The sequence below is a fragment of the Felis catus genome, chromosome E1, assembly GCF_018350175.1.
Source record: "Felis catus isolate Fca126 chromosome E1, F.catus_Fca126_mat1.0, whole genome shotgun sequence".
NCBI classification, from domain to species: domain Eukaryota; kingdom Metazoa; phylum Chordata; class Mammalia; order Carnivora; family Felidae; genus Felis; species Felis catus.
In genome coordinates, this window is record NC_058381.1 from 24,640,347 (window position 1) to 24,657,203 (window position 16,857).

General features: G+C 47.6%; 2 protein-coding genes across 8 annotated transcripts in view; one reads left to right on the top strand and one right to left on the bottom strand.

Annotated features, from left to right (window-relative positions):
• MYO19 (myosin XIX) overlaps positions 1 to 6,156 on the top strand; it is a 31,598-nt gene extending 25,442 nt beyond the window's left edge. For 4 of the 6 annotated variants that reach the window (XM_019817565.3, XM_019817566.3, XM_006940124.3 and 1 more), the window contains 5 exons: positions 1,377 to 1,543; positions 1,672 to 1,801; positions 3,595 to 3,680; positions 4,139 to 4,441; positions 5,369 to 6,156. In XM_019817565.3, coding sequence (XP_019673124.2) covers positions 1,377 to 1,543; positions 1,672 to 1,801; positions 3,595 to 3,680; positions 4,139 to 4,441; positions 5,369 to 5,497 — 815 coding nt within the window. In that variant the 3' untranslated portion in view covers positions 5,498 to 6,156. Of the gene's footprint in view, positions 1 to 1,376; positions 1,544 to 1,671; positions 1,802 to 3,594; positions 3,681 to 4,138; positions 4,442 to 5,368 lie in introns of those variants that run through there. The other 2 variants (XM_006940126.5, XM_045045362.1) reach the window with 2 other exon arrangements.
• LOC102900166 (zinc finger HIT-type containing 3) lies at positions 5,744 to 11,567 on the bottom strand. Of its 2 annotated transcripts, XM_045045365.1 has the most exons (4): positions 11,410 to 11,567; positions 11,250 to 11,281; positions 9,238 to 9,364; positions 5,744 to 5,861 (listed from the first exon to the last, which is right to left on the bottom strand). In XM_045045365.1, exons 1-4 carry the CDS (start codon positions 11,493 to 11,495, stop codon positions 5,819 to 5,821), a joined length of 288 nt encoding a protein of 95 aa, XP_044901300.1. In that variant the 5' UTR covers positions 11,496 to 11,567; the 3' UTR covers positions 5,744 to 5,818. The 2 variants fall into 2 exon arrangements, 1 of the variants encoding a protein (XP_044901300.1); XR_006590047.1 differs by lacking the exons at positions 11,250 to 11,281; positions 11,410 to 11,567 and adding an exon at positions 6,732 to 8,330 and having other exon boundaries at positions 5,775 to 5,861; positions 9,238 to 10,850.
• Positions 11,568 to 16,857: the final 5,290 nt, after the last annotated feature.

The window sequence follows — 16,857 nt, forward strand, 5'->3', positions numbered from 1 at the left end:
CAGAATGCTGTGGGTAGTGCTGGGGAGGTATGAATCAGGGAAGGCTTCCTGGAGGAAGTGGTGTTTGAAGACCAGTGGTATTAGCCAAGTGAAGGGCATTCCACAGGACAGGTAGTTGAACAGAGGCCTGCAGGCAGGAGACAACACTGTGTGTGTAGAACTTGTAAAGGCAGAGAACAGTTGGAGGTGAGACTGGGGTAACAGGCAGGCCATGTCACAGGAGCAGAGCTCTATTCTCTGGGCAGATGAGGACATCTCAGAGGAGGAAGGGAGTGATGTCAGCCATATGCTTTCTGGAGACCACTGTTAGGGTGCCCATGGCAGGCCTTGGGAGTGAGGTTGTTAGGTTGACTAGGGTTGAGAGAAGGTAGAGAGGCTTGGGGGTAGCTGCTGAGCTCTGCAGGACTGACTTGAGCTCCAGGTCCCTACAGTCATCCAGTGGAAATGTCTGCCAGGCACTCAGCAAGCCCTAATATCAAAGGAAAGGTGTGGACCTTGGCCCCAGTTTGGGGGTTGTCAGCATGTAGGGTAAGACCCTGGCATAGGTGGAGGAGGAAGAGGCCAAGGACAGAGTATGAGACCAATGTCCAGTAGGACCTTAGCCCAGCAGCATCTGCTTGCACCCACACAGCCTTACCTTGGGGCTTGTCAGGCCTGGGACAGTCCTGATTTCCTTCCTCTCTTGGGCTTAGTTTTATCACTTTCCTTTCATTCTTTTTCTCCACCTCTTTCCTTCTCCTCTCATGATTTGCTCTACTGCTCTGTGTCTTGTGCCCAAAGCCCCATTCGCCCCTGGTTGATTTTGGGATTTCTCGTCTGCGGCGTCTTCTTTGGCAGCCTCTGTCTCCAGAGAGGCACTGGGCAGCAAAAGGTGGTCAGAGCCCTCAGGTAAATCCTCCCTCTGCAAGAGCCAGCTATGCACAATGTGACATGGGGACCTGCTGGGCCTCCCTGGGACTGGGAGGTGTTCTCCCTTTTCCCATACATGGTAGGGAGTTAAGGGGTGAGGGGCTTAGGGAGTGGTCCACCTGCCCTGCTTGGCCCTCGGCATATTTGGAGCCTTGGAACAGATGCTGACTGGTTGGAGGTTGGAATCCAGGCACCAGCTGCCCTTTGCCAGCTTGCCTGGGGGACCCACAGAAATGGAGGCTGTGGGCCAGCCACAAGTGGGGTTTCCGGTATTCCTCAGAATAGCCAGGGGCCTGAAGAACAACAGAGGGGTCACCTCTGCCCCCCAAAAAGGTGGAAGTGGTTAGAGGCAAGAACAGCAGCAAAGAAGCCTATGGAGTATGGGGGAGACCAGAACCAGTTTCTTAAGTCCACAGAAGCGTGTAGATGACCAAGAGCTGATGAGACCACTGTCTCCCATCCCATAGAATGGTCTCCACATACCAAGGGAGCCACACTGCAAACTCTTCTCCAGGACATCCTCCATACTCTTCCAGCTCTAACTCAGGCAGCAGCCACACCTGGTGACCCAGCCGAGGCCACACCAGTCCCAGTGCATTGTGGCAGGACCAAAGTGTTTATGACTGACTCCATGGTAAGCTGGTTTGTGATGAGGAGGGTAGTTCACTAGCTGCGTGCTCTGCTTAGCAGGACAGAGTGTGGGTTTACCTCAGGGCAGTGGGAGGAGAGGCTGCAGACTTCAGTGGATACCCCTCCTCTCAGTTGGAGCTTCTGGAATGTGGGCGTGCCCAGGTGCTAGAGCAGTGTGCCTGCTGCATCCAGGGAAGCTGGAGGCGACACCGGCACCGCAAGCAGGAGAGGCAGAGGCAGGCCGCCACGCTCATCCAGGCAGGTAGGAGGGGTGGGGCTCTTGGGCACACAGCCACAGTTCCAGGCCAGCAGACGGACCTGGATGCAGTCCCTGTCGGCTGCTGCAGACCTTGCACACTACAGGTTTCCTTTGAAATGCTGCTGCTTGAACCCCCATATACTAAAGCTGTGTCCCAGCGTCAAGACCTTGACAGCACAAGCCTATGGTACCCTGGGACTTGAATCCTGATTCACCTCACCCAGAGTGTCTCTCCAGTTTAATGGAAGCCAGGTCACACCACAAATAAGGGTGGGGTGCTCTGTAGGCAGCAGAGGCTAAAAATTTGCCTTTAATTCCCCTTTCCCAGACCTAGAGAGCAATTTATGCCGCCTTCCTTTGCCTATATGATAAATCATTACCTGCTGAGTGTAAGAAGGTAAAACTGACCTTCAGTTTTGATTCATTAAAGAGAGATATAGGAACCATGTTCACAGCAGTCTTATTTTGAAAATAAAAATACTAGAATAACAACCCAAATATCTGACAGCTGTTATTATGGACCGCTCTTATGATGCAGCTAAGAAATCTTTTTTTTTTTTTTAATGTTTTTTATTTTTGAGAGAGAGACAGAGCATGAGTGGGGGAGGGGCACAGAGAGAGAGGGAAACACAGAATCTGAAGTAGGCTCCAGGCTCTGAGCTGTCAGCCCAGAGCCTGACGCGGAGCTCGAACTCATGAACCACGAGATCATAACCTGAACTGAAGTCAGATGCTTAACAGACTGAGCCACCCAGGAGCCCCAGCTAAGAAGTCTTTTTGAATAATATTTTATTTTACTTTATTTTATTTTATTTTAATTATTTTTTTAAGATTTTGTTGTTGTTGTTGTTGTTTTTTTAACGTTTATTTATTTTTGAGACAGAGAGAGACAGAGCATGAACGGGGGAGGGTCAGAGAGAGAGGGAGACACAGAATCGGAAACAGGCTCCAGGCTCTGAGCTGTCAGCACAGAGCCTGACGCGGGGCTCGAACTCACAGACCGCGAGATCATGACCTGAGCCGAAGTCGGACACCCAACTGACTGAGCCACCCAGGCGCCCCTTGAATAATATTTTAAATTTAACCAAAACTACTTCTAGTATTCCATTCAAACCAGGATGCCAAACCACACGTCAAGGGCGATGCCACCTTCCTCAGGCGTGTTTCTGTGTGTATAGGCATAAAACAATTGCATAAGGAAACATTATAGAACTGTCAGGGTTGATGAAATAACAAGATTTAGATTTGTCTTTAAACTTTTTAGTTTTCTAGAACCCAAATATTAATATTTAATGGAATAGTCCTTTTTCTGAATATGATGGTACCATAAAGAACCAGAAAATGCTGAAATTGCAAGAGAAGGAAACAAAAATTGCAAACCAGTCTGCCATCCAGTAGTCATTACCTTTACCAACATGTGGGTGCATGGTGGGGTCACCATTTGTGAATTCATAAAGCCAGCAAACAAATTCAACTGAAGACTCCTCAGATAAGGGACACTTCTTCTCCCCTGGGCATTGCCCCAGCCAAAGCCTGAGGCAGGTAAGCCTCCCAGCTGCCTTTCCAGGTAGGGTCTCTCCCAGTCTAAACAGTGTGAGGGGTGTTCTTCAGAGCCAGGTTTTCTTGAGGTATTCTCTTTATTAGCTCCTTACCCTACATAGTGGCACAAGGTAGCCATTCATTGAAAAAGTATCTATTCCAAACTTCTTCAGCAGATTGGGTGTTGCTGCAGAGCCAGGCTACTAACAGTTCTAAACATTTCATTTACTTCTTTGTTTCTGGGCAAAACACCTTAGCCATTCGTTCCTGGTTAGCTCGGAAACACATCCAGAGAATGCACGCAGCTGCCACGGCCATCAAACGCACATGGCAGAAATGGAGGGTGAGTATCTGACTCCAGCAGTCATGACGGGCAGTGGGTAGTCTGGTATCAGGTGGCCCCAGGGTGGAATGCTGACCCTGCTACTGCACACTGGTATGCTCTCTTGTATAAAATACCACCGACACTGCAGGGTGGTTTGGACACAGAGTGGCATAAGCAACTCTGGAAATATACTAAAAACCACGGAATTATATATACACTTTAAAGGGGTGAATTTTGTGGCATATCAATTAGATCTTAAGGTTATTATTTTTAAAGTAGCACATGTAAGACCTAAGTACATCTGCCTTGGATGTAAAGTTCTGCCACATGGTGCCAGTCTAGTTGAAGGTATCTAGCTGTTCACCAGCCAGGTGCCCTTCAGTTTACCTTGTTAAGCTGTTTTATTAAAGATAGTTTTGGTTTCCCTTAAGAGAGCTAATCAATTGAAAGCTATAAAGTGGCATTCTTTTTTTAAGATCAGAATGGCCTTCCTTGCTTCTAAAGAACTGGATGGTGTGCAAGAAAAACACGTGTCTCAAGTTCCCCTTCCCTTGGGCTCCCTCCTGCTGCCCCAGGCACAGACCAGCCTCCTGGAAGCAATAATCCGCCTCTGGCCCCTGGGCCTGGTCTTGGCCAATGCAGCTGTGGGTGTACGTGGCTTTCAGAGGAAGCTGGTGGTTTGGGCCTGCCTCCAGCTCCCCATGGGCAACCCCAGTAGCTACGCAGTCCAAACGGCACAAGAACAAGCTGGTGTCACATCCATCCGAGCACTGCCTCAGGTAAGCTGTGTGACAGGATGGTGGTCCTGCCCACCAAGGCTCTGGGTCCCTTGTAGAAAGCAGGAGGCAAAGCCCATGAGTCCCCAGTGGGAACAGGACTAATGTTAGGACCAGAGCCATCCTGATGCTGCTCAGGAAACCAGAAACCTGCGCTTCCCAGCTGGCTGCAGGCGGGTTGTTACCATCATTACAACTAGGAATTTTCCAGAGCCCTTTCAACTTTTTAAAAACTGCCTCTGAGTGTTCTAGCATCTCCTCTGAATCTCCACTTAATTAGTCCCACTTTTTAAAAATTTGGGTTATGATGATAGCTTATTCCCTCAAATAGCACTGGGTTTAACACTTTTGTCAAATTATCATTTGGTTTGTCTCCTGTTCCAGCAGAGCAAATGACAAGCAGGTAAGTCAGTGGTCCAAGAGCTCTGTTTCTATAGTATGGGCAGCCAGAGTAAAAGCCAGCGTAGAACATGGGCTAATACTCACCTATTACATGGGGTCACAGCAAGGATTAAGTGACACTGACAAGGCAAACAGAAGGAAACAGTGAATTTCCATACCAGAGGAATTACTCTAGGGCATAATCTGGATGAAATCTCCCATGACAGCATGCAGGCTAGTCAGAGTATAAACAGAAATGTAACTGTTTGCTCTTCCAGTTGTAAACCGTTTTACGAGCATGACAGTTAATAAATACTCCTTGTAGGGGAGAGCTCCCTTGTGCATCACACAGAATGGATGTGAAATTCTGTATTTTAATATAAAATTAAATATTTGGACTCTGGACTTTGCCACTGGTTTAGAATGAGAAAAGAACGTTAACTGAATGATACCAGTACTTGTCCATACCTGCATTTCTAGCATTTGCTCTAGGCACCCGTACAGCTGGCACTCCTAGGAACCAGAGGTAAGCTGTATCTCTCTCCCTAGGGCTCGATCAAGTTCCACTGCAGGAAGTCTCCACTGCCTTATGCTGACATCTGCCCTGAACGTTCACTCCACAATGTTACTGGCTTTAATCAGATTCTGCTGGAAAGACACAGCCTGGGCCACATGTGAGTTATTCTGACATCCTAGCCTCACTAGGCTGAGCAATCCTTCAGTGCCTTTGTGTCCAAAAGGCCTTTTCCTGCCAGCTGCCTTGCCAAAGACATTCGATCAACACTAAGCTGCCAAACTACTCCCACAGCAACATTAAGTACACGTGAACAAGTGACAGCTCCCGCCCGCAACCTAGAGCTGCCACAGCCACCAGTGGCATGGGGCTCCCATCTACATCTCAAGCCCTGACAGGTGTCATGGGTTGGTTACCAAACCAGGACTAAGAAACCTCAGGGCCGCAGAGAACTTCCCACATTTTACTACCTTCATAGATCCGACTCACTGGTGTGGTTCATCACTGCACCGGGGCACTTGCGATTCCCTGCAAACAGAACAGGCCATGTCAGCTTGAAGTTAACCCCAAAATTTCGACTGGGTTATTTGCATTTAGTTCCTTTAAAAAGAACAAAACCTTATTTAGTATGTTGGTTTATTTAATGTAATTTCAAGCATTTATGACCTAAGGATGAACAATGCAATTTACCAGAGAATAACCATATCTTGATTTTATTTAGCAACAGTGAGCAAGTTTTAACTCAAATGGGTATAAAACTTGACAAACAGTATCGTATGTGACGTCTAACCTGTACCCAAATTAAAACATTTAAAGACAACCATCTAAATGTCAAGTTCTCTCTCCATAAAGGGTTTGCTATGTTGAGTATCCACATCTTATCTGAAATCCACACCCATGGGACTTGAGATAAAGACTTGTGCAGCCTACCCTAGGTCAGTTGGCCTACACCCTGGAAGTCACACTCCTGCTCAGGGCCCACACTAGCTGTTCTCCTGGGAGGAGGAGTGGGCAGGTTCTGAGAGCTATGCACATGACTGAGCAAGCAACACAATAATCTATCTTAAGAATCCTTATCCTGGGATGGTTCCACAATCCATAAACAGCAGTCAGCAAACTCCACAAACAAGGGCTCCTGCATGTAGACCCTCATGAGCTTTGCCTTGTCCCCCTGATTGAGGCTGACCATCAACTGTCTAAGGTGTGGACTGAACAGTAGGCTTCTTTTTTACATTTATTTTTGATAGAGACAGAGCACAAGTGGGGGAGGGGCAGAGAGAGAAGGAGACACAGAATCTGAAGCAGGCTCCAGGCTCTGAGGTGTCAGCACAGAGCCCGATGTGGGGCTTGAACTCACAAACTGCGAGATCATGACCTGAGTCAAAGTTGGACACTTACACTTAACCGACTGAACCACCCAGGCGCCCCTGAACAGTAGGCTTCTTAATGCTGCAGACTCCCCTTAAAAATGAACAAGAAAGCCAATGTGAGTTCAGTGGAACAGATGGAGATAGTTAAAAGCTAAATGTATCTAATGTAATAAATATCAAGAACTGTATCCCTTTAACCTTTAAAACCAAGAACTGAACCAATGCTTCACATAAATAAGGTGAGATCAGCCTATCAGACGATTTCCAAGTTAAATACCATCACAGATTCTTGTTCATGACATCTCTGTAAATAGTTTAACTTTAGGCCATTTCAACTAGGAAAAAATAGCTTACTGGGATAAATACAGAAAACAATAGCATTAAGCTGTTGGCATGTTTTTGTTCTTCATAGGCCTGAAGGTTCTCACTGGGTAAGGACAGTTACACTACATACCCTGAATGTTGTTTAAGCAAGTGCTTGATCCTCACAAAGCAGGATCAGTAGCAATGAACGGACACTCATATCTGTGTGTTTTTGCAGTTTACACAACTTTTCATATCTACCCTCATATCTCCGCTTCACCCTCAGTATAACTAATCACTACCATGGGAGTGGGTGCCAAGCAGAGTCAGCCTACGATGAGAACAATGAAACTCCCATCTATCTTTAGGAATTACACTGGCCCACTAATCACACACAGAACTGCTATAAGGGCTGACCGCACAGTCCTACACAAATGCTGGGCACTGTTAACACCCACATCCCTCTGAAAAACCAGATCCTGGGATTGCCCTGTCCACATTAATGGCTAGACTATATACGGAGCACTGGGAACATGGGAATAAATGCAGGCCCTTGCCCTACAAATTAGTGTGGGAGAGAGAAATTACTATAAAATAAGTGGTACATTACAAGGCCCCATGGAAAGGTGAAAAATGCTTATTTCTGAGAAAGACAAAAAGTGAAGTTTAGATAAGGAAGGGTAACCTGAACCAAGGCTTGAAGGAGGAGAATTTTGCTAACCCACAAACCCAGTAGGATTCCAGGGCAAGAGAGTTGTAGGCAGGCTGGGAGGTGTTGAAGCCCTGAGTAAATATTCACAGAATCATGCAACTGAAGGGCTCTGCATGCCATACTCAAGTGCAGCTGACCTTGAACAACAGGCTTGATTGAACTGCACAGGCCCACTTATACAGATTTTTTCCCCATAAATACAGTGCTGTAAGTGTATTTTCTTCCTTATGATTTTTTTAACATTTCCTTTTCCTATTTATTGTAAGAAGACAGCATATAATACATATACAAAATGTGTTAATCAACTATGTTATTGGTAAGGCTTCCAGTCAACACTAGGCTATTAGTAGTTAAATTCTGGGAGAGTCAAAAGTTATATAGATTTTCAACTGCATGATAGTTGGGGGGGAGCGGGGCATGCAACCCCTGCACAGTTCAAGGATCAACTAATTATTAATAACAAAATCACATTCTACACATTGGATTAAATATATCAGTGGTTGACAAAGAAGTAAACACAGCACAGACTTACCTAAATTCTTGAAATTCTGCAAAGAAAACTGTCCTTTTCCTCATCACTATTGAGAAAATCATCTATAGAGTCATCATCATCTAAGAACACAACTAATTAGGACTAGAAACAAAACCTAGATGCCAGATTTTAACAACTACTGCAGTAGATTAAAAATGTGCACACAAGTGACAGGAGTAAGTAGGTGTAGACAAAAGTAATTTTTTCTGGAATTTATAACTGTACCAACATTCCTCTTTTTAGAAAGGGAATGAAAGTGAAAGCAAAGAATTGGTGACTTTAATAAATACATCCTAGTATTCACATATTGTTCTACATGTTTCTGTGTTCTTTAGGCCAGGAGCCTGATTTTCTAATTCCTATCACCCCAGTTCCCCTCACTATGGCTCCAGCCTTGTCAGGGGCCAAAAAACTAGGTGTTCTATAAAAACCTGCTAACATGAATGCCCTGTGCTTTCAGCATGGCCAGAAATTTCTGGCACTGCCTGAACCCAACAAAGAAGTTTCTCAAAGGGCAGAAACAGGCTATCCCCATGCTGTGAATATTCAGGCACCAGGAGGGACTGCTTTCAAAGACTGGCATGACACCCAGGAGATACTGAAGTCTGGATAGATGGATGAGATGACAGCCCACTCTCCCAATAAATCCCAAGGAGGCCCCAGCAGCAGGAAGGTGACCTATGCCAAAGGCAGCCGCCCATCTGAGCCTAGCTCAGGTGAACTGACAGCTCCAGCCAGGACCGTGGAGGGAGAACTGAAGCCATGACTGGAGAAGGATCCTGCCAGCAGGGTCCACCCCTCATTCCCAAACTACAGCTACAGCATTTATCCCCTCTGCCCCCCTTGTTTCTTGTCCTTAACAATACCTTCAGGCTGCTCTATAATACATAACAGGTGCCCCACTCCTGGTGCTCCAGGCTAAGGAAGGTGCCATCATTCCTGACTCCCTGCCCCAACCCACATCTCTTTCCTTTCGGCTTCTTTTACCTGAAACCTTTTCCTAGGTTGGCTGGTTTGAAATCAACCAATCCACCTTTGTCTTCTGCAGGCTTTATAGTTTTTGCAGTAACAGCTGATCTTTTTTTCTCAATAAGAGTTTTAGAGTTGTACTGCTCTGAAAGAGACACAAATCAGATGCACGTCACTTGTACTTTAATGACAAGGCCACATCTCTCCACCAAGCCAGCAGCACCTAGGTATGTTCCAGGTAAGGGATGTGGGTGGGGATGAAGACGGTTGGATGCAAAGGAAGTGAGGGTTCAAATCAAAGGGCAGTATCCAGAAAACAAGCAACCCTGAGCTTGGCAGAGGGTGGAGGAATAGGCCTCATGCACCCGAGGGTCCATCCCCATTCTCCTTACCCTGCTGAACTTAACAGGGCTTTCACCAAGATCAAGTGGCACACTGACTTCAATTACCAAACTATTTTCTCAGCAGTTTCAGATACCAAATTTGCACGTGCCACGTGCCACTGGGATTACACAGATGGAAGTCATCAGGCCCACCTCAATGGGCTGAGTCTTAGGGATGGTGGCTGGCTAGAGAGATGGAGAAGAGTCTGATCTACATCACCTGAGAGGGCTGGGAGACAAAGAGGAGGCACTGCCAGGTGGAAAGAGCATTCCTGGCAGAGGGAAAGGTCTATGGCTGGACCAGACCCCTGAAAGAATAGGGTCAGGTGCAAGGACATGGTGATAAGCAACTACCAGCTGATTGAGAGGGCAGGCCTGGCAGGAGGCTGGGGCCCACACAAGTGGAGGAAGAACAAAAGAATGCCACACAGAAGATTGGCCTTTCTTCCCAAGACCAGTGTCTCTCCCTCATCAAGGGCACTGTGGTATTCAGGGCCGAAATGGTGTACACCACAGGGTGTTTATCTGAGTCAATACCAATTGCCAGAAGTGCCCCCAACCCTCATCAGCTACTGTGAAACAGAAACATTGTAACAGTGCATCTCCCTAGGGAGAGCAATACCCAAGTTAAGAACCACCAACTAATTTCCTTTGCTAGAGTGGCTGGAGTTTTCAAGGGAATAAATTACTCAAATGTGCACTTCAGGAAAAACCTTGGCAGCAGCAGGGCCACACAGTTAAAAGCTCCAGATTACCTCAAATTGCCTTAGGGGTTCTTGGGCCACCCTGGGCTGCACAGCCAGAGCAAAGCCTACCCATCCCAGCTCCACAACCCTATTTCCAGCAAAGCAGTTCTACTTCTTTCCTGTCTATCTTGAACCAAAAAGTTTCCTTTGAAAATGCTCCAGGGGCATCAGGGGTAAAAAACAAAAACGGGGAGGGAAACAGCTTGAAAAGGACCACTGAGTCCGAGTCTGGAAGGGAGGACACTAGAGGCAAGAAACCAATGAGGAACTTTAACAAAAGAGTCAACCCAGCATAAGGTCGTTGGAAAGGGTCCCTGAGGACTAAGAGACCCCGAAGTGGAGTTAAAATGTAGACTAATCACTCTTTACGGTGAACAGATCTACCTCGTTTCTAACAAAACATTTTATTTTTTTTTAAAGGAGATTTTATTTTTTTTAATTTTTTTTTAACGTTTTATTTTTATTTTTGAGACAGACAGAGCATGAACAGGGGAGGGGCAGAGAGAGAGGGAGACACAGAATCTGAAACAGGCTCCAGGCTCTGAGCCGTCAGCACAGAGCCCGACGCGGGGCTCGAACTCACGGACCGTGAGATCATGACCTGGGCTGAAGTCGGACGCTTAACCGACCGAGCCACCCAGGCGCCCCACTAACAAAACATTTTAAAGGAAAGAAAACGTTCTTGTTAACCTCAGCAAGAGCAGCTTCTGCGTCAGAATACTAAGATGAAGAAACTACCAGGGTCGACTCTGACAGCCAAAGCAGTCCACTCACTGTTTCACTGTTCGAAACCCGAGGAAGCATTCACAGGTAGAGGTTCCCCCAGGGGCGAGGCAGGGCTTGACGGGGGTTGCCAGCACTCGGGAGTTCGGGGGGGGGGGGGGGGGGGGCAGGGCCTGACCTTTGTGCTTCCGGAAGCATGCCAAGGAGCAGCTGCAACAACAGAGGCCACGACCTCGTCGGCCCGGAAAGCCGCGCGGACCCTCCCGCAGCCCCCGCCGGGTCCCCAAGCCGCCCCGCAGGCCCCACCCGGCCTCCTCCCCCACGACCCCCACCCTCACTAGGGCACGCGGCAGGCGGGGCAGCGGTATTTGGGTTTCTCCAAGCAAATCACGCAGACGACAGCGCTACTATTCAGCGACGCCATGGTCGCTCCCCGGCTTCACTCTCACCCGAAAGCGCCAGTCTCTGACGGAGGGTACCACGTGCACGCCCCCCCCCTCCCGTTTCCTTAAACCGGACCAATCGGCGAGCAGCACTTACTGGCAGTCAAAAGCAATGGATCGATCCTGCTCATTGCTCCAGTCCTGATAAGTAGACAGTCGCTACACTCGATGTGCATCCAATAGCTGCTTTGGCTTCCAGGATTAGGTCACAGTTGTCGTCGGAGAACTTGTTATGTAGCCTTGTCCCTGTCTCTAAGGTACTCTGTGGCCTGGAGCAAGTCACTGTCACTCTCCAGCTCTGTTGCCCCACATGTAAAAAGAATACGTGGGACTAAATGTGCTTTACCTTCTGGCTTGGACTTTCTGAATCTTGCAAGGGCACTGGGTTCTCACCCCTACCCTGGCCCCCCACATCTCATTTGCTTATGTCTAGCAAATGAGAAGTCCAGACCCTGGCCAATTAGATCCATCGGTTAGATCGAGTGGCGTACATGTGCTCTTCCCAGCATAGGCCCTTTTTCTCTCAGGGAAGAAAGATGAGACTTGACAACTGCCAAATGTTTATTGAGCTCCAAGTGACAACACTGCACTGCCCAGAGGCTGGGTTGGGGACACCCAGGCAGTAGCAGCCACAGCCTCTTCCCTCTGGGAGTTCAAAGCTTAGACCTAAGGCAGGAGAGAGAGGTGAAAGAGAAGAGACTCTGTCTTAGGGTCCTGCCGGTGTTAGCCTGCACTTGCACAGCCCTGAGAGAGTGCCTCTTCAAATTTCACAACATACACTCTTCACTTGACTCACCCAAGTCACAGCCCTGCGTGGGATATCTTGGTCAGGGAACAGATGAGTGAGCTCTGGCCCAAAGATGAGGACCTGGCCTAATAAGTCTGGATAGGTGAATTGTGATAGGCCTTGAGTGGCACCTCAGGCTTTGGGAATAGACGGTCGTGTTTTATTGACAGCCTATGTCTCCTTGAAGCCCTCAGTACTGCCCAGCCTAACCAGGGCTCCCACCCCACATTGTGCCCACCTAGGGCCATAAGTCATTCTCACTCCTAAGTGCCTCCTCCTTTGTGTTGGCCCATCAGCCCACAGGATCCCACTACTCTAAGGGCCCCACATGACTGTCATTGTCTTTGTGGATAAATCTGCTATGGCTAAGGTAGCTGTTTAAGTCTTGGTTCAAACCTCTCCCTGGCTATGTGACTTTTACCCTCTCTGAGGATCCTTACCTGTTAGTGTAGATTTTCAGGTCTATCTTCCTGAGTTGTTGAGAAGCAGAGAGAACACCATGTGTAAAAATGTTTGTAATTTGAAGCACTACAGAGGGTTATTTATGTGATATCCAGAGTCTGTAATTCCTGGAACTTGGGTCCGAACCCTATAAGTGCAGGTGTCAGGCCCCAAGTCCCTCAAGGCCAGGGTCCCCAAACTCAGTCCCTTCCAAAAGGGTTCTGCCATCAGCCTCTATGGGCCACAATCAGGTGGGCAGAACAGTTATCCATCCCTCCCTTGGCTTTGCCAAACTGTCCCTAGGATGCTGTCCAGTCTTTAGTGTTGAAGTAGCATGGGTCCCTACCTGCCTTGGCATGCAGTTGCCCCTGTGTAGACCAGTACTGGCCTGAAATCTAAGACATGTCTACCCTGACCCAACACTCAGAAGCATTCTCTGGCATACATACCAGAGCCATTCCAGAAGGTCCACGCATACCTGGGAAGGCCAGAGAAGGTCAGGGATTTGTCCCGGCCACACTTGAATCCTGTGCCCTGCCTGGCACCCAGTAGAAATTCTCTGAGTATGGACATCACTACTGCCCAATCCAGACTTTTCCTGTGAGTTGTGTTTGGAGGCTGAGACCATGGAAAGTCTCCACAATTTTCAGGGCTCAACCCTATCTCACCCATATCCAAACCATGCTGATTCCTCTACCTTTGGGTCCAGAGATTATGACATCAGCAAAAAGTGAAAGTTTCTGGAATTTCTCCCATGCACACTCCTCGCAGTAAAGATACCCTTCTACTCTGGGAGACCCCCCCCCCCCCAGCTCCCCCAGACAGCCACACCCCTCCTGCTCCAATGTCCAGGAAAAGAAGTGACTCAGCTATGATGGTGATGAGGCTAGGGAACACCGAGAGGTCAAGCAAGCCCTCTTGGCAGTGGTCAGTTGAGAGAAAAATGACAGGTATGACTCCAGGCCCAGCAACTACATGTCCACACTGACGAAGCTATGCTTAGCAGCACGCTGGTTCTCCCTGGACGCCCACCACGCCCATCCTAGCAGCTGTCTAAGGCTGCGTCGCGCCTCCCCGTGTATGACCTGGAGAGGGGTGAGGTAATAATCAAGGCAGAAAGGTTTTCAGAGCTCCACCATCGGGCAGGCGCTGTCCAGCGCATTCAGAAGACCAAACCCAAAGGCTGGCGCTGTGCGCGGAGGTCCAGGCCTGGCACCCAGCACCGCCAGAGGGCGCTCCAGGCCCAGACTGGTCCTGGAGTAGGTGTGCTTCAGCGGAATTGGAGTAAACTCCACCCCATTCTTGGTTGGAGACAAGGCTGTCTCGCAGTGCCAGGAAAAGTAAACCCAAGAAGCTGGCCCGCACATCGAACACCGCCAAGAGGCAGGAAAGAGCGTGTAGAGCGAGGTGGGAGTGTCTCCTGCACAAAAGCAAGGTGCATATCAGCAGAGGACCCCAAAGGCAACTAGCTCTCCGGGGACAACTCCAGGATACCTATTGCCCCGCGCTTCCTGGCATTCCTAGTGGATGGAGTTCCAGCTACAAACTGACCACCCACATTAGCTGATGAAAGCTTAAATGTACTTCGGGAGCGTGGGGTTACTAACTAGGGCCTGAGCCACTGCCCTGCACCTTCTCCGGTGCCATGATGGGGCAGGCAGAGGGATCTAATCGCCCAACATGAGCTACGTGTTGCAATTGTGAGAGGCGGGAGATTCATAAAGGTTGGGCTCTCTGCTGCTTTGCCAAATCTCAGCTTCTTGCTGCAGCCCTAACACCTCTTTCCCTCCCCAGGGCATGGGGTCCCAGGGCCAGCACCAGAAGTGTCTGAGATTGGTGTTTTTAGGTGACCTACTGCCTTGTTCTCATCTGCTCCCCTTTATTTCTCCTCTGGTATTGAAGTAGTTCAGTTGTTAAAGTGATTAGGGTTGTCGGTGGGAGTCAAATAAAAGAGGCCTAAGGTTCAGGTGGAGTAATCAGTTTCCAGCTCTTTGCATGTTATTTTATAACAGTGAAATGATATTCATTCCCCAATTCTAGACAATAACAGTCTGACCTATAATTAGACTTCAAGGAAAACCCCAAAACAAAAGGGATAAAGAATAATTGTATTATTCCCAGTCCCAGAACCATTAGGAGAGCACAGACAAAAGAAGTCACTGTTGTTTTATGAACACACTCATCCTACCACCCAAATTCCACACTTTTCTTTTTTTCATACCCTCTCCCACTTGCAAACCCACATAGATCCCACCTTATATTCACTAACACAAACAGAGATCAAAGGAATCAGGACTTCCCAGCCAGATTCTCCAAGAAGCCTCTAAGGACAGGGAGTGCATCTGGGGCTTTGCACAAACTTCTTAACCATGTGGCAGAGATCCATAGGAGCTCTGCTTAGTGAGAAGTAGGTAAGAGGAACTGAGGCCCCAAATTACCTTTCCCCTCTCTTAAAACTAAAGATGAAGACTTCAGACAAACAAAAACCATGAGAATTCTTCACGAGCAGATCTGCACAATAAGAAAGTTATTCAGGGCAAACTAAAATAATAGAAATAGAAATTAAAATCATAATATGATACCACCACACCCTGTGAAGAATGACTAAAATTTAGAAGACTGGTAATACCAAGTGATGGCAAGGAGGCTGGTATGGTCTGAATGTTTGTGTTCCTCCAAATTCATATGTTGAATTCCTAACCCCGTGGTGGTATGGGGAGGTAGGGCTTTGGGGAGTGTTAAGGTCATAGGATACAGCCTTCATGAATGTGATTGTGTCTTTGTAAAAGAGACCCAAGAGAGTTCTCTTGCTGTCTTTCTGCATGTGAGGACACAGTGAGAAGATGACAGTCTGTGAAACAGAAAAAGGGTTCTCAGCAAACACAAAATCTGCCTGTGCCTTGTTCTTGGACTTCCCAGTCTCCAGAACTGTAAGAAAGAAATATTTGTTGTTTAATCCACCCAGTCTATGGCAGCCCAAATAGACTAAGTCAGAATTGGTACCAAGAAATGGGACACTGCTGTAATAAATACCTAAAAATGTGGAAGTGGCTTTGGAAACGGGCAATGGGTTGAGGCTAGAAGAGTTTTGAGATGCGTGCTAGAAAATGAGATGCCTACATTTCCACAAATGAACCTTTAAAAAATAATTCTGGTAAGAGTTCAGAAAGAAAACAAGAGAGCTATAGAGAAAGCCTCCATCTTCTAGAGAACCCCTAGTGGTCATAAATGGTAGATATATGGATAGTGAAGGCCATTCTGGTGATGGCACACAGAAATGAAGAGCTTGTTGTTGAACGCTGAAGGAAAGTGATCCTTGCTGTAAAGTGGCAAAGAACTTGGCTGAATTGTGTTTGTGTACTGATATTTCATGAAATGTGGACCTTGCAGGTGATGAAACTGGATGTTTAGCTAAAGAAATTTCTTTTTCTTTAAATTTTTAAATATTTATTCATTTTTTGAGAGAGAGAGAGAGGGAGAGACAGAGAGTAAGCAGGGGAGGGTCAGGAAGAGAGGAAGACACAGAATCTGAAGCAGGCTCCAGGCTCTGAGCTGTTAGCACAGAGCCCAACACAGGGCTTGAACCCACAAACTGTGAGATCATGACCTGAGCCGAAGTTGGCTCAACTGACTGAGCCACCCAGGCTCCCCTAGCTGAAGAGATTTCTAAATAAAGTGTGGAAGGTGTGGCTCAGCTCCTCCTAACAGCTAATGGTGAAATGTGGAAAAAAAAAACTGACTTAAAGGTGGAATTGCTGAGCAGACAAGAGCAGAACTTAAAGATTCTCAGCCTACACATACTGCAAAAAAAGAGACACTAGTGGTGAGACCAAGTCACCATTTGACCAGGAGGTTGGTGTGGATCAGTCATCTCAGTGGAAGCCAGGCTCTATTCTTCAAAAAACACCGGGACAATGGAAGAACGGTTCAAATGCTATTCAGTTAGACTTAAGCCTGACCTTCACCCTGACCATTGCCCTCAACTCAACCCTCTGTGGAGGGTTCCGCACTGCCTGTGGATTGACAACTACCATCTGACTAGGTGCTAACCCTAATTCTAGTCATGACTCTGACCCTACCTAGGCCCAAATCCCCAGAAATTGTGCCATTTGCAG

Bases quoted from the DNA above. Each gene is read 5' to 3' on its own strand.
- LOC102900166 (XM_045045365.1), bottom strand. From the start codon at position 11,495: ATGGCGTCGCTGAATAGTAGCGCTGTCGTCTGCGTGATTTGCTTGGAG. The intron at 11,282-11,409 runs GTGAGGGTGGGG...CTGTTGTTGCAG, and splicing joins CCCGCCTGCCGCGTGCCCTA to CTGCTCCTTGGCATGCTTCC. The intron at 5,862-9,237 runs GTAAAAGAAGCC...TTCTGTTTGCAG, and splicing joins AACCTAGGAAAAGGTTTCAG to GGAATCGCAAGTGCCCCGGT.